Source organism: Mustela erminea, chromosome 1 (genome assembly GCF_009829155.1).
Source record: "Mustela erminea isolate mMusErm1 chromosome 1, mMusErm1.Pri, whole genome shotgun sequence".
NCBI classification, from domain to species: Eukaryota; Metazoa; Chordata; class Mammalia; order Carnivora; family Mustelidae; genus Mustela; species Mustela erminea.
In genome coordinates, this window is record NC_045614.1 from 152,681,576 (window position 1) to 152,695,118 (window position 13,543).

The following is a 13,543-nucleotide window of genomic DNA, read 5'->3' on the forward strand; positions in this document are numbered from 1 at the left end:
TCTGAACAGAAAACAGACACCAACCCTCAAAGAATGTACCAGCAGGCTGAACACCCCAGCTCCTGCTGGGCCGCTCGGTGTCTCCCCCCTGGGGAATCCAAGAATCTGGGAATAACCAGGCCAGTCAGGAATCTCTGCGGAAGCCAGAAACATTTCAGGAGGCCTGGTTCCTCATGGCCGAAAAAGACACTCAGCACAAAGCTCAGCGGTTTTAGGATCTGTACGCACAACCGTCCACTCTCAGTACCAATAATAAAAATACTCAGTTGTTTTAAAACTGCCTTGTTCATTCGAAACACAAAGGCTTTGGGGCCTGCTTGTTTCCTCCCCACAAGGGCTCTCTCTCTCAGGAGGAAGGCTCCCCCCCAACCCCCTGTCCCAGCGGTGCCAGGTGACACTCACAGAACTGCAGGCTGAGGCTCACGAAGGCCAGCACGGCAGCCAGGGCCAACAGCAGCAAGAAGCGACTGCGGAAAAGCATTATTATTTGCTCTATTTTCTCTTCATGGTTTCACCTCCGAACAGGAACACATCCTGTGAATAAAACAGAGGCAATAAACATGTGTTCCGAGGTGGAAAACTGAGTTTGTCAACTGAAAATAATCCAATTAGCCCGGTCCTCCAGCAGGGGAGCGTGAATCCTGGTCGCAGAACAATCGTGGGTTATGGCATTGCCCCCAGACAAGCCCAAATGCAAATGCTCCCTTCAACTTAAGAGGAGGAGACTGGTTCCTGAATGCTTCGTTTATCTGACATCCACACAGAAAGAGACACTTCCTAGCAGGACCTTTCCAAAGAAAAATGTAAAGAGCTTCATCTAGTGCCAGACAATGAAGTCTTTACAGACCAGCTCATGCTCAGCCCATTCTGACAAGCAACTTCCTCACCTTCAGCGTTTTCTGGTGAATATTTTGCGGATACACTTCTGGTCCTTTAAAAATGTGCATCATTCACCTGAATGCCAATCCCTGCCACGTGTCCCACAGTCATGGCTTTAGGGATGGCTGGAGTATGCCAGGAGATCTGTCTCTACACTCAGTGGCCCCATCTGCTAACTGAAGACCTTCTCCCATCTGGACTGGTGACCCTATTTCTGCTGTGTCCACCGGTCTTCCTCTCACCATTCCCATTTCCTTCCACCATGTTAGAGCTGCACAGAAGGATTTCAGAAATGCTGAACGAGGCCCTTCTGTGAGAAAACTGAATGGCTGCTAGACGGTGTAACCTATCAGCCAAGTTTCTCTCCTGGTTCTCTCTGGGGCTTGAAACAGAACTTGAAGACCACGCTCTCCTCAGAAAAGGTCCCACCTGTTACAGTATGAGGACAACAATAATTTCAGACCTGATTTTAGTAGTGGCATCTTTTCCTCCTTCAAATACAATCGCCTTCAGAGCCCCAATAGACACAATCAGACAAAAGCTCATTTGCTCACTCGGTGAGGGTTAGAGCTGCCCAACTTTGTGAATAAATATATCAGAGGCTGTCGGGGGGCACCTGGGTGGCTCCATGGGGTAAGTGCCTGGCCCTTGATTTCAGCGTCGTGAGATCGAGTTCCACTGCAGGCTCTGAGCTCAGCGTCGAGTCCGCTTGGGATTCTTTCTCCTTTCCCTCTGGCCCTTCCCACCCTGTGTGTGCACATGCACTCTCTCAAATAAGTAAGTAAATAAATAAATCTTTAAGAGATCTTGAATTGTGCACTTTGGGTGAACTGGATGGTATGAGAATTCTATCTTATATCATCTTTTTTTTTTTTTTTTAACCTATCTATAGGGAATGAAGCAGGACCCGGAGCCTTAGAGTCCTGTGTTTCCCAGCTCTTAACCCCAGAAGGACCCTGAAAGGGAGTTTGAGAAGCATTCCTTTAAAGGGATTTGTCAGACTGTCTCAAATAGAGAACATTTGCTGAAAGACTAACAAAAGTATATTTGTACCTCACAATGGCACCTGTACACTGGCCACCAGCATCTCTGTTGACAGATCCCAAATTCACACCTTCAAATACTCACTGATTCTGTCCCTTCAGTCACCACCCCTAAGCAAGGACCAGTGCCTAGTGTCCAAAGATGGCCTGTGACTCTTCCTGTGGACACCCTCCTTGCCCTGGGGAGGGCACTTGCTAGCCTGGAAAGCTCTCTAGCATCCTGGCCAAGACAGCATATCACTCTGGCTGGTCCTATATCCCACCCAGGACTTCATGTATTTGGGATCCCAAACAAATGTTTTGTTTCCAAAATTCAAATTCCTCATAAGCTCCAGTTGGAAGTGTTTGAAAAGACACACACATATCTGAAAGCAGATCAGCAGACTCTGTGCTTGGTGAGGGACAATGGCTTCTACACTAAGCACCCAAGGAGGCTGAGGTCACAGTTTGAGACAGAGCATGAGTCCACCAGACAGTGGCACTATAGGTCAACTCTTCTGTGCTAACAATGAAGGTGAACCCTTAATGCTGATAAACCCTATCCCAGATACAAAATGCTAAACCTGGGTGGCTCTGGGCCACCTTGACCTTGGGGGTATCCTTGGTAATGTTTATCTGATGGTTCAACTGTAAACCATAGGGACCAAACAACCTAAGTAAAATCCAGGTCATAGTTGCTTTCTTTTCTTTTCCTTCTTTCTTTTTCTTTCAGATTTTATTCATTTATTTGAGAGAGAGAGAGAGAAAGAACAGGACCCTGGAGGAGAGGCAGAAGCAGAACCCACTGAGCAGGGAGCCTGACAAGGGGCTCTATTCCAGGACCCTGGGATCATGAACTGAGCCGAAGGTAGATGCTTAACCAACTAAGCCACCCAGCCATCCTGGAGTCACAGTTTCTGTCCTCCACCCTCAGCTCCCCAGAGGATGAGCATGGAAGGCAACAATATTCACTTGTGAACACTGGCCACAATGCTTTCAAAACATACCCAACTTGGGCAGAGTAACAATGCTCAGCTACCCCCGCACCTCCTCTTGGCAGCTTTCTAGTTTTGCTCTGCTTCTCCAGGGAACAGGAACTTCTAACTGCTCAAAACCATCATTCCCAAGGTTTCCATTCATAGAGCGCAGTGTAAACCAGCCCCCATGCGGGGTCCTTGACACAACCTCTTTCACGCTCTGCAGGGCAGACATGTGCATCTCTAATATGCAGGCAGAAAACCAAAACTCAAGAGCACAGGTTATGAAGTCATGGTGACAAGATACAAAACAAGATCTCTGTGCCTCTACAGTTGGTTTTTCCATGTTGTGGTGGTGTCTCCCCGACAGGTCTGCACGCTGACTCTAGCTCCAAGCTGTGGATCAACAAAGAACAAGTTAGTTCTTGGCATGTGCCAGTTTCTTAGGTACTAGAAGATGGCTGACAGCTCCTCACTAGATAGCATTTGGGTTTCAGAAGCCTCTCATTACCTAGGTCATTCTTGATTGAATTTATTCTACTTTATCAATGACCTCCTTACTGACTGGGGTGTGTAGGTAGAGACTGGATCACAGAATGGGGAGGGGGGTTCAGTGGATATGTCTCCTTTGGGGTATCTCTCTCTCTCTTTCTTAAAAATTTTATTTATTTGACAGAGAGAGAAAGCACAAGCAGGAAGAGTGGCAAAGGAGAGGGAGAAGTAGGCTCCCTGCTGAGCAAAGAGCCTGACACGGGGCTCGATCCAGGACCCTGGGATCATGCCCTCAGCTGAAGGCAGATGCTTAACCAACTCAGCCACCCAGGTGACCCTCCTTTGGGGTATCTCTGTACTCCAGACGAAAAGAAGTGCTGGGTTTTTTCTTTATGCCCTCCTCACCTTTCTGTCACCATGCCACCATCTGAGGCTGCCATCTTTTCCTTTATCATGAACATTTTCCAGTGTTCCTACCTGGGAGACGGCTTTTTGGGTCTTTGAGAACTCTCCTGTTAGGAGGGCTCTGCAGTCCTTGCTACCTGAAGATGCTTTCTTGCGGACCACATCAGCAGCATGGTGGGGAAAAGACAGGAGCAGCCCTATGGAAGCAGACAGGCCTGGGCCAGAACATTGAGCTCAGTGACGTAGGTCCAGTTCCTTAACCTCGCTGAGACTCAGTTTCCTCATCTGTAAATTGGAGCTAGTCACCGCAGGAGGCTGTGAGGACTAAAAGTCTACATACCATCCCTAGCATACGACAGACATTCAAAAGACAACAGTTGTTACTAGCATTATTTCCTCCTCATCTTCTCTCAGTTCTTTTTCCCACTTCTTCCCTCCTCCTGGGAGACAGGAAGAGTTTCTTCACCTGTTTGTAGGTTTCTCCAGGTAGGCAAATACTGAAGATTCACATGTTATTGCTCACCTCTCCCTCTCCAGCTCAAGTGCTGTCTTCAGCCTCTATCCCCACCAGGGCGTGGGAAACAATCTTGTTGCCTCTGGGAAGTCACCCACCTCTGACTTCTAAGCCCAGTGGTGTCTTTTGCTTCAGTATGTCAGAGACCAGACCTGCCACTTGGTTGCTCTGTGTTTGGGTTTGGGAGGTGAAGATCTTTCTTCTCGTCTGGCTCTTCAACTGCTTCCTGCCTCCGGCCTCTTGGGGGATTTTCCACCACACTTACTGGCAGGTGAGGCCACCAGAACAACGACCATGTTCTCTGCCTATGGTTTTAGCCGACACTGCCTTTTTATACAAGGATGAACCACAAGACTGTTCAGGGTCGTCTTCTGTGGGGTGGAAACAACTACTACTTACTGAGTTAGACTTCAGGCTTATAGCATGGCGGATCTGTAGTCTTTCTGTATCCAGAGCCTGTGTAGTTTCCTCCCACATGGACTCTAAGTTTGGACAAGGTATTGACTTTTTGTCTTATGGGGACAACAGTAGCTGAGCAGAGGCTTGAAAAATACTTATGCATTGGGGCCTGTCCTCCTTTGCTGCTTCTGGAACACTGAGACCACCATGGGAAGACACCCAAGCTAGCTGGCTAAGGATGGGAGACTACACGGAGCCAAAGCAAGCAGCCCCTGCTGAGGCTCTCGTTAGCCAGTCTGCCCATCACCACACCTGTGAGCAAGGCCATCCCAGACCGTTCCAGCCCGGCCACGCCACCAGCAGATGGGGACCAGGAAAGTCAGCCCAGACTTAGAAGAACTACGTGGCCAACCCACAGATCACAAGCAAGTGTAATGGTTGCTGTTTTAAGCCAGTAAGTTTTAGAAGCTTGCTACAAAATGAAAGCTAACTGATATAACAAAGTGGAAGTGGCTTACATCTTTACTAGGAATTCCTAAGTCAGGGTCTGGAGCTCCATACCACCCTGTGCAGAAAGCAGAGGCAAAGCTCTACTTTTCTACGTTCCTTAATAAGCTGAGTGCTTTTTTGGAAAGGAGCTATATTTAGCTCCAGATTTAAAATACTGGGGATGTGTTGGGTTAACCAGATGGCGGGGACCGTGTGCCTGCCTGACTGCTTCTAGTTTTTGGGCTACTGACATCTCTACACATCTGTAGTTTTTCAACTGACACGGGCTTCAGCCTGGGAACACCCATCCTTTTCCCCTTAATACTCTCAGGACTTCTGCACCCTCCACTTTCTGGCCCTGCTTTGGTACCACCAAACACCAAATGGCAGGGATGTGGTCAGAGTCTCATTATTTCCACTTGTGCTAGGGACGGACCTGGTGTGATCACAGCCCCGGAGCTGCGCTCACAGCCTGGAGTGGGTGGTGACCTCAGGCCCCAGGAAACACACACACACGCTTTCTTCTGGAGCCTATTTTCCTAGAAAACTTGGAAAGAAAGGTCATGCTTTGTTCTTACATTTTTTTTCTTAATGGCTAAATAAACACTGTATTTAAAATACACATGGATTTGAAGACATTTGTGTTTGCAGCTGGAGCTAGGATCCCAATGGGTGTGTGTGAGCGCCCAAGAGTAGGTCCCATGGTGGGATGTGGGGTGCACCAGTCAGAGAAAAGAAGTCTTCAGCAGAGACACCTCCTCACTGCGAGAGATGGAGAGGAGCCCTGACATGGTGACAAAGAGGCAGCTCCAGAGGCCGACAGATCTGGGCCAGCTCCCTGCTCTGCTGCTTAGTTTCTGTGTGCCCCTCTGACAACTAACTAACTTCATTTGTCTGAGCCCAGGGTCTCGATCTCTCGATCTTTAAACCAGAGTGGCAAACAGCGTATGAGAGAGCAGGAAGGCCGGGGAGAAAACCACAGAGGCAGCAGGCATGCACTGTGCTTGCCCAGCTCTGGAGGAATCATACAGATCCCTGCACCATCATCTGAACACAAAGACTTGCCCTTTCCCCCAGGCTACTGCTTCTTCCCCACGTTTTGATTCCTCTTCCAAATCCTGGCCACTGGCCATGTCTCTACTCGCCAGCCCCAGCCGTTGGGGCAGGAAGCCACGTTTGCAGCCTCATTCCTGCCTCCCCCAGCATGGCAAGTCTTCCCTTGGCTGACTCATCTGTGGTGGCCCCAGCCACTGTGACAGGTTTTTCCAGCCTGGAACATCTGTGTCAGCTTCTGTCAGGCCCCATCCTAAGAAAACGAGGATTACCAGCCAATGGGCTCTGTCTCTATGGCCCGAGCTCTGGCCTATTCTCCACAGAGTCCATTCTCGTGCAGCATTCAAGAAGTCATGTAGTTGTGGGTTCCCTCCAGGGATCGTCCCGCAACTTCCTTCCATGGGGGCTCTGTGCGCACGCTCCTCCAGACACTCTATCACACTTGTCCAAGTCATGCCAAGTGACAGCCAGAGACTCAAGGTCTCTGGGTCCACAGCAGAAGCCCCAGAGCCTCCTCCCTCCCAGCCCAGAAAATGATGTGTGTGGGAAGTCACTGCGACAGCCGCTGGATGAGAGGCTGGGACTATGGCCTACTTCAGCATGGCACTCACATCTCCTTGTCCTCTGACATCTCTCAAGGTCCACCACCTTCCAAAGAAAAGGTGCTCTAGACACAATATGGCATCACAACCCAATCCAACTCCTATAATACAACTGTAGAAACAAGTGTTTTATGTTCCAGGCTGAACTGGTACTCATCAGATGTCTACTGGGCACAGCCTTAGTCCCAGAGCTAAACCCACACAGTAAAAATATCTTAAATCCAGAAATAGAATTATTACTCTGAATTCCTGATGAAACAGTAAAAAATAAAACAAACAGAAAACCCAGCCAACTTTAACTTTACAGTAGATTTGAGTGGTGAAAGGAAATATTTAAGAATACAATTTTGATAAAGGACTAGTTGATAGGTTCTTCCCATTATAGTAAGTATCATTTCTGAATTAAGAGGAAAAGGGAACATGTTAAAGGCATTTTTACAAACGACATTCTACCCCCAAAGATTTCCAAAAGCCCAAGGCCTGGCCTGATTTTTACCTCATAAGAGTGGGAAATGCCATGTCCAATGACTCTAGTCTCAGGGTCTCCTTCAAAGTGTACAGAATTTAGGGTTCTAAACGTGACCACAACTGCTTGGAAGAAAAATATGTATTTAATTATCTCTTACTTGTGTAGTTAAAATGCCATTGCCAGGAATAGAAAGATGTTATTAAAGAAAACACTTAAGATGTATTCTATACTTTGATTTTTTGGGTCTTAATCACCTTGGCCTAAGTAAATATGTTATTATAATTTTTTTAAAAACCCCAAGGCTATAATTGTGAACTAAATATGAACCAAGCAAAGGTAAAAGCTACAACGTAGATTTTTTACAGTCCTCTCTATCCAATGTCACCTCAACGTAGAGTTTAATCGCAAAATCAAAGATGCTTGTCTCAAAATAAACCAACCTTAAAAGTCTGAGGACTGATGGACAGATTTCAGAACCTCCTAGAAACTCCCAGGCAGCAGGGCAGACACTAAGGAGGCTGTGGGTTCCTAGCAGTTACACACATTCCAGTTACTCAAATTCCAGCTAGGACGCATGCTCACTTCTAAAGGCTGAAACCAATTCACAGCCCTAGTCAGTCAGTAGATTCTAACAACATTATTTCTGGGGCGCCTGGATGGCTCAGTGGGCTAAGCCTCTGCCTTCGGCTCAGGTCATAATTTCAGGGTCCTGGAATCGAGCCCCGCATCGGGCTTTCTGCTCAGCAGGGAGCCTGCTTCCTCCTCTCTCTCTCTGCCTGCCTCTCTGCCTACTTGTGATCTCTGTCAAATAAATAAATAAAATTAAAGAAAAAACATTATTTCTTTTCTTAAGATCAGTATGTGTCGGGCATCATCCACACTGAGCGCGCACAGAACACAGGCTTCAGGATGCAGTTCCGCCATCTTGAAGCTCACAGCTGAAATGTTCAAAAGTATATATGGGAGAATGACACAAGATCTAGGAAATGCTATAAAATATTCAGCGGGGGGGCAGGAAGGGGAATTAATAAATTGAGAGTAGCAAAAGGCTGACAACTGCTGGCAAAACTGACAACTGGTTGATGGATTCTTGAGGATGTCTTGTATGATCCTCTCTGCTCTCGTGAATGTTTGAAAGTAAAAGTTAAAAAAAATTTAAAAAGGACGCTCACAGTCTGGTCAGTGGGACCACGAGTGAAAGGACCATTACACCACATGAAAGCAGTGCCATGAGGCACAAGCAGGAGCGGGATGGGGAGGAGACACACCTAGGCCCAGAGAGAGAGGATAGCTCTCTTGAAGAGGCTCAGCTAGAGCTCAGCCTTGAAGAGCAGATTGGAGCTGGTGTATTTATAATTGCATTTTAGGAAAACAGAATGAACCAAAGAGACAGCACCAAGTGAGACTGTATTGACTGCTGAGGGATAATGAGGAAGGTGGGGGGGCCTTGTTTGTGTCAGGAGTCACAGAAGAGAAGTGGGCTGCTGTGCCCGGGGAAAACCTAGCTACCCAGGGGCAAGGGTCTCACTCCCTCTGCCCGGGCCAACCTCCCTGATGACCCCAAGGAGGCCTATCACCAAGCGCACCAGAAAATACATGCACTGATGCCTACTCCCTCCCTGGAGCCCCCTCTGGGCACAGAGCCACTGACTTCCAAGTAGGAGCAGGAGGATGTCATCCCAGGATCCCTGCCACCAATCAGTGCCAGCTTAAGGGACAGGCCGACTTCCTGAAAATGACCCTCATTTTCTAGAGCAAGGGTTCTGTGTCTTCCCAGCCCCAGCCTCTTTTGGGAGGACAGGAGCAGGCCAGAGGCCTCTGTGCTCCTTGCACAGGGGCAACAGCTTAAAGGATGCCAATAGAGTACCTGGTGTGTCTCCCCTTGAACATTCCGTACATTGCCCCACGGCTGACCGTCCCAGGGCTCCTTTCTCACCAGGGTACTCTTTCCTAAAGAACAGCCTGTCTTCTCCCCTGGGGTAGTGAAAAGGTGATGTAACCCATGACAATGTCCTGCCTTGATGTGACAGAAGTGGCAGTAGCCATCTCCTGGCTCTGGGGTAATGGTGTGCGGGGCCATCTAATGCTACAGATCGATCCCCAAACTGGCCCTGGATAAAGGCTAGCATCAAGCCCAAAGCTCTTTGACCCTCCTTGCACGGTTCACTACGATCAGGCCACACCCCACAAAGCCCACGTCATGTCCCAGCCCTTCCCACAACACGCAGTTAAGCATGTGGGCTCAGGGATCTGTTGGCTGGGGCTCAAGCCTTTCTTAAACCCTTAAGGAGCCACAGTTTCCCCATCTATGAAATGGGAACAACCACAGGCTCCACGTCACATGTTGGGTTAGGGTTAGTGAGATTAGCAGGTGTACGGGACCCAGCACAGTACCTGGCTTCTAAAAGCCAAGTCAGCAGTGACTTCTCTCATGGTTTTAATACTCACGACCCACATATGAGGTACTGACCCTGCTTCCCCTTCATCTCTGCCCCCACTCGAGAAGCAGCATGCCTGTGGGACCCTGCCAGAGAAGGTCAGAGTTGGGAGAGGTTTTAAATATCACCTGATTCAAGTCTTCTGATTGACCAGAAGAGAGGCCAGAGCAGGTGAGAACTGGCAAAGGCTCCAGGCTGCTCCGGGAGACTGGCTCTTGTGACTCAAATCCTTGCTTCACAATCAGAGAGGCACCCAGCCTGTTCTCCTTGTCCTGTGCTGCCTCTCTCCTGCAGAGGACACACTATGTGGCAGATATCTCTGTCTCCCCGTGTCTATTTGCTCTTTTTTCTTCCTAAGGGAATCCTCTAGGTTTTAGCTGGATACACGGCCACCCAGCTAGAGAGGATATTCTCCAGAGTCCCTTGCAACCAGCAGTTGCCATATGATCAAATCTGGGCCAATGAGTTGTGACTGAAAGTATTAGAAGCAATTCTGGGTCAAAAGGAGGCTGTCTGCCCCATCTCATTCTGACCTTCCTCCTTTGCCGTTTCCCATGCTCTAAATCGCTGGTGGGGAGCTAAGCCAGCTTTCTTGACACCCATGGAGACAACATCCTAGTGCATATCAGAGAAGAACCCTGGATGGCCTCATGGGACAGACTACCCATTTCCTTGACTGTCTACCAGCCCAAACTGTTTTGGGAGAGAAAAAACAATCTCACAACCTTTTAAAATCATTGTTATTTCGGGGCGCCTGGGCGGCTCAGTTGGTTAAGCAGCTGCCTTCGGTTCAGGTCATGATCCCAGTGTCCTGGGATCGAGTCCCACATCGGGCTCCTTGCTCAGCAGGAAGCCTGCTTCTCCCTCTGCCTCTGCCTGCCACTCTGTCTGCCTGTGCTCGCTCTCTCTCCCCCTCTCTCTCTCTGACAAATAAATAAAATCTTAAAAAAAAAATCATTGTTATTTCACTTCTGTTAAAGAAGTCAAACCCATATCCTAACTAGAACCTGCCAGGAGCACTAGATGACATCAGTCCTCTTCATGGTGGCTGCCTCTGTAGGCAGTGATGAATAAACATAAGCCAATTCATGACAAACTGCACTAGGCAGGAAAATCTCATCACATACTCTAAAATGTCACCTTAGATATGATAGAGATTAGTCACGGTTGTGATAACCTAGGTTCTTTTTGAGCTTTATTTTTTCTTTTATCTTAAACTATTTATTTATCTGTGAAGATGTCTTGGCTGCAGGTAACAGAAACCCTCTTGAACACAAAGAGACTCAGTCATATTCTCATATGAGGAGTCAGAGTGTGAGGAAGGGCGGCTCCAGGGTTAGTTAATTCAGGGCCCCAGAAGCATCATCAGGAAGCCAGCACCCTTCCATCTCTGGACTCTGCCATCCTGTCCTTGTCCCATCCCTAGGATGACTTCCCCTCAGGGATTTAAGATGGTGGCCACGTTCTTGGGCATCACGTCACCTTGGGCAATCTGCAGATGGGAAAGGGACAATCCTGCACATGCTTGCTGGCAGCAAGGAAGGCCTTCCCAGAAACCCTCCAGCAGACCTCCCCTAACGGCAAACTGGCAGGACGGTGTCACGAGCCTATGTGCAAGCTCATCACTGGCACTGGGAATGGACCACCACGATGGAGTGAAACCAACTGGGTATCACCTCCTTCCTGGCAGAGGTCCATGGAGGAAGGGAGACGGTGGAGGCCTGCACAGAATCAGAGTTATGTTACAAACAAGGGAGTGAGTGGGTGTCTGCAATAACCCACAACTGGAGATTTGACAACACACACGATTATTCTAAAAAATAATGACAGTACCAGCACTTTTCAGATCTAGCAATCAAAGCACATATAGTCCTAATTCTATGTTTAAGAAACACCAGTGTTGGTTCACTCAGGTATAATTCCACAGTGACAAACAGCAGAGCGGCACCCTCACGAGGCATGTGTCCTACCATCAAGACCGTTTGTTCCATATTTTATGTATTTAAATATGCAACATGAATTATTTACCTACCATTTCTTTCCAGAAAGGATCTAGGCAGATAATCTACAGATGTAGTACTTTTTATCCCTGAAATATTAAAGACCCCACCCTCCCACTTCTGAACTCTACTTTCCTGCCACTCTCTCCTTTGAGGTTTTTTTCCTCAGCTCTACAAAGGATAAACTTGTCAAGGGGTCTGATCACTTCTCAGGACCAGAAAAAACTGAAATAACTAATTTGTCAAGCCAGGATCTCCAATCTTACGTACTTCTTAGTGGTCTCTTTCCGACACTGTGGGAGAGGCCTGGGTTGCATCCAGCTTCACCACTTTGCTCCTTCTTAAAGTTGCAGCGGTAGCGACATCTGAAATTGGCTTATTCTGACTCAGAATGTCAAGAGCAGCTTTAAGTACCTCAACAAAGAAAAGGGAGAACATGCAGTTGGCAAGATTTACTCATCACAAAGCCACTTAAAAAATACAGCTGATTCTTTTTTTTTTTTTAAGATTTTATTTATTTATTTGATAGACAGAGATCACAAGTAGGCAGAGAGGAAGGCAGACAGAGATCGGAAGAGAGGCAGGCTCCCCGATGAGCACAGAGCCTGATGCAGGGCTTGATCCCAGGACCTGGGGATTATGACCTGAGCCGAAGGCAGAGGCTTTAACTCACTGAGCCACGCAGGCACCCCCAAATATACCTGATTTATTTATTTTGCAAGCAAACTGTGTCAATAAAAAGTCTGTTACAGGGGTGCCTGGGTGGCTCCGTAAGTTAAGCCCCTGCCTTCGGCTCAGGTCATGATCCCACGGTTCTGGGACTGAGCCCCTTATCAGGCTCTCTGCTCAGTGGAGGAGTCTGCTTCCCTCTCTCTGCCCCTCGCCCTGCTCATTCTAATAAATAAACAAAATCTTTATAAAACAAACAAACAAAAGCCAGATACATTTCCTTTTTTAAAATATTTTATTTGAAGGACACCTGGGTGGCTCAGTCATTAAGTGTCTGCCTTCAGTTCAGCTCATGATTCCAGGGTCCTGGGACTTTTTTTTTAAGATTTTATTTATTTGACAGGCAGAGATCACAAGGAGGCAGAGAGGCAGGCAGAGAGAGAGAGAGGGAATCAGGCTCCCTGCTGAGCAGAGAACCCGATGCGGGACTCGATCCCAGGACCCTAAGATCATGACCTGAGCCGAAGGCAGCAGCTTAACCCACTGAGCCACCCAGGCACCCCAGGGTTCTGGGATTGAGCCCCACATTGGGCTCCCTGCTTGGTGGGCCTGTTTCTCCTTCTCCCTCTGCCTGCTGCTCCCCCTGCTATATGCTCTCTCTCTCTCTCTCTGTGCATCAAAAAATAAAATCTTTGAAAAAAAAAAAAAAACTTCCTTTAAACGTTTGTTACGGTATCAAGGAAAGCACAAAACATTCAACGCGCAGGGCTATAAAATGAGAAATACATATGTACAATAAAGGTTTGCATGGTAAAAGCCAAATTTTATAGACAAAAACAAGGTGAGCTTCGGAGGGCCTGCAAATCCTAGCAATGTGAATCAGGCCCCCTGAGAGTGCAGTTTGCCACAGCCCCCTTCGCTTTCTGAAAGCTGTGTTTTCCAGGTTAACAATACTACACAGAAACGGGGTTTTGTTCTGGATAGACATGTGAATGGGGGCACTGATGCATGCTACAAATCAAGGTGTTTTGCCCAATGAGGCCCTTTCCTGGCTTGAAGCACACTTGCCTACAAAGCTTTGATCATACCTGGTGCTCAATGCCAGCTCATCCCATGACTCCCTCATGATGAGGCA

The 13,543-nt window shown here is 47.9% G+C and overlaps 1 protein-coding gene across 6 annotated transcripts in view; it reads right to left on the reverse strand.

Annotated features, from left to right (window-relative positions):
• Positions 1–13,543, reverse strand: part of PXYLP1 (2-phosphoxylose phosphatase 1) — a 68,865-nt gene that overhangs the window by 32,845 nt on the left and 22,477 nt on the right. For 2 of the 6 annotated variants that reach the window (XM_032347263.1, XM_032347273.1), the window contains exons 3-4: positions 12,010–12,153; positions 403–534 (exon numbers count right to left, since the gene is read on the reverse strand). In XM_032347263.1, the coding sequence (XP_032203154.1) occupies positions 403–481 (79 nt within the window). In that variant the 5' untranslated portion in view covers positions 482–534; positions 12,010–12,153. Of the gene's footprint in view, positions 1–402; positions 535–2,908; positions 3,275–9,867; positions 10,028–12,009; positions 12,154–13,543 lie in introns of those variants that run through there. The other 4 variants (XM_032347294.1, XM_032347281.1, XM_032347304.1 and 1 more) reach the window with 4 other exon arrangements.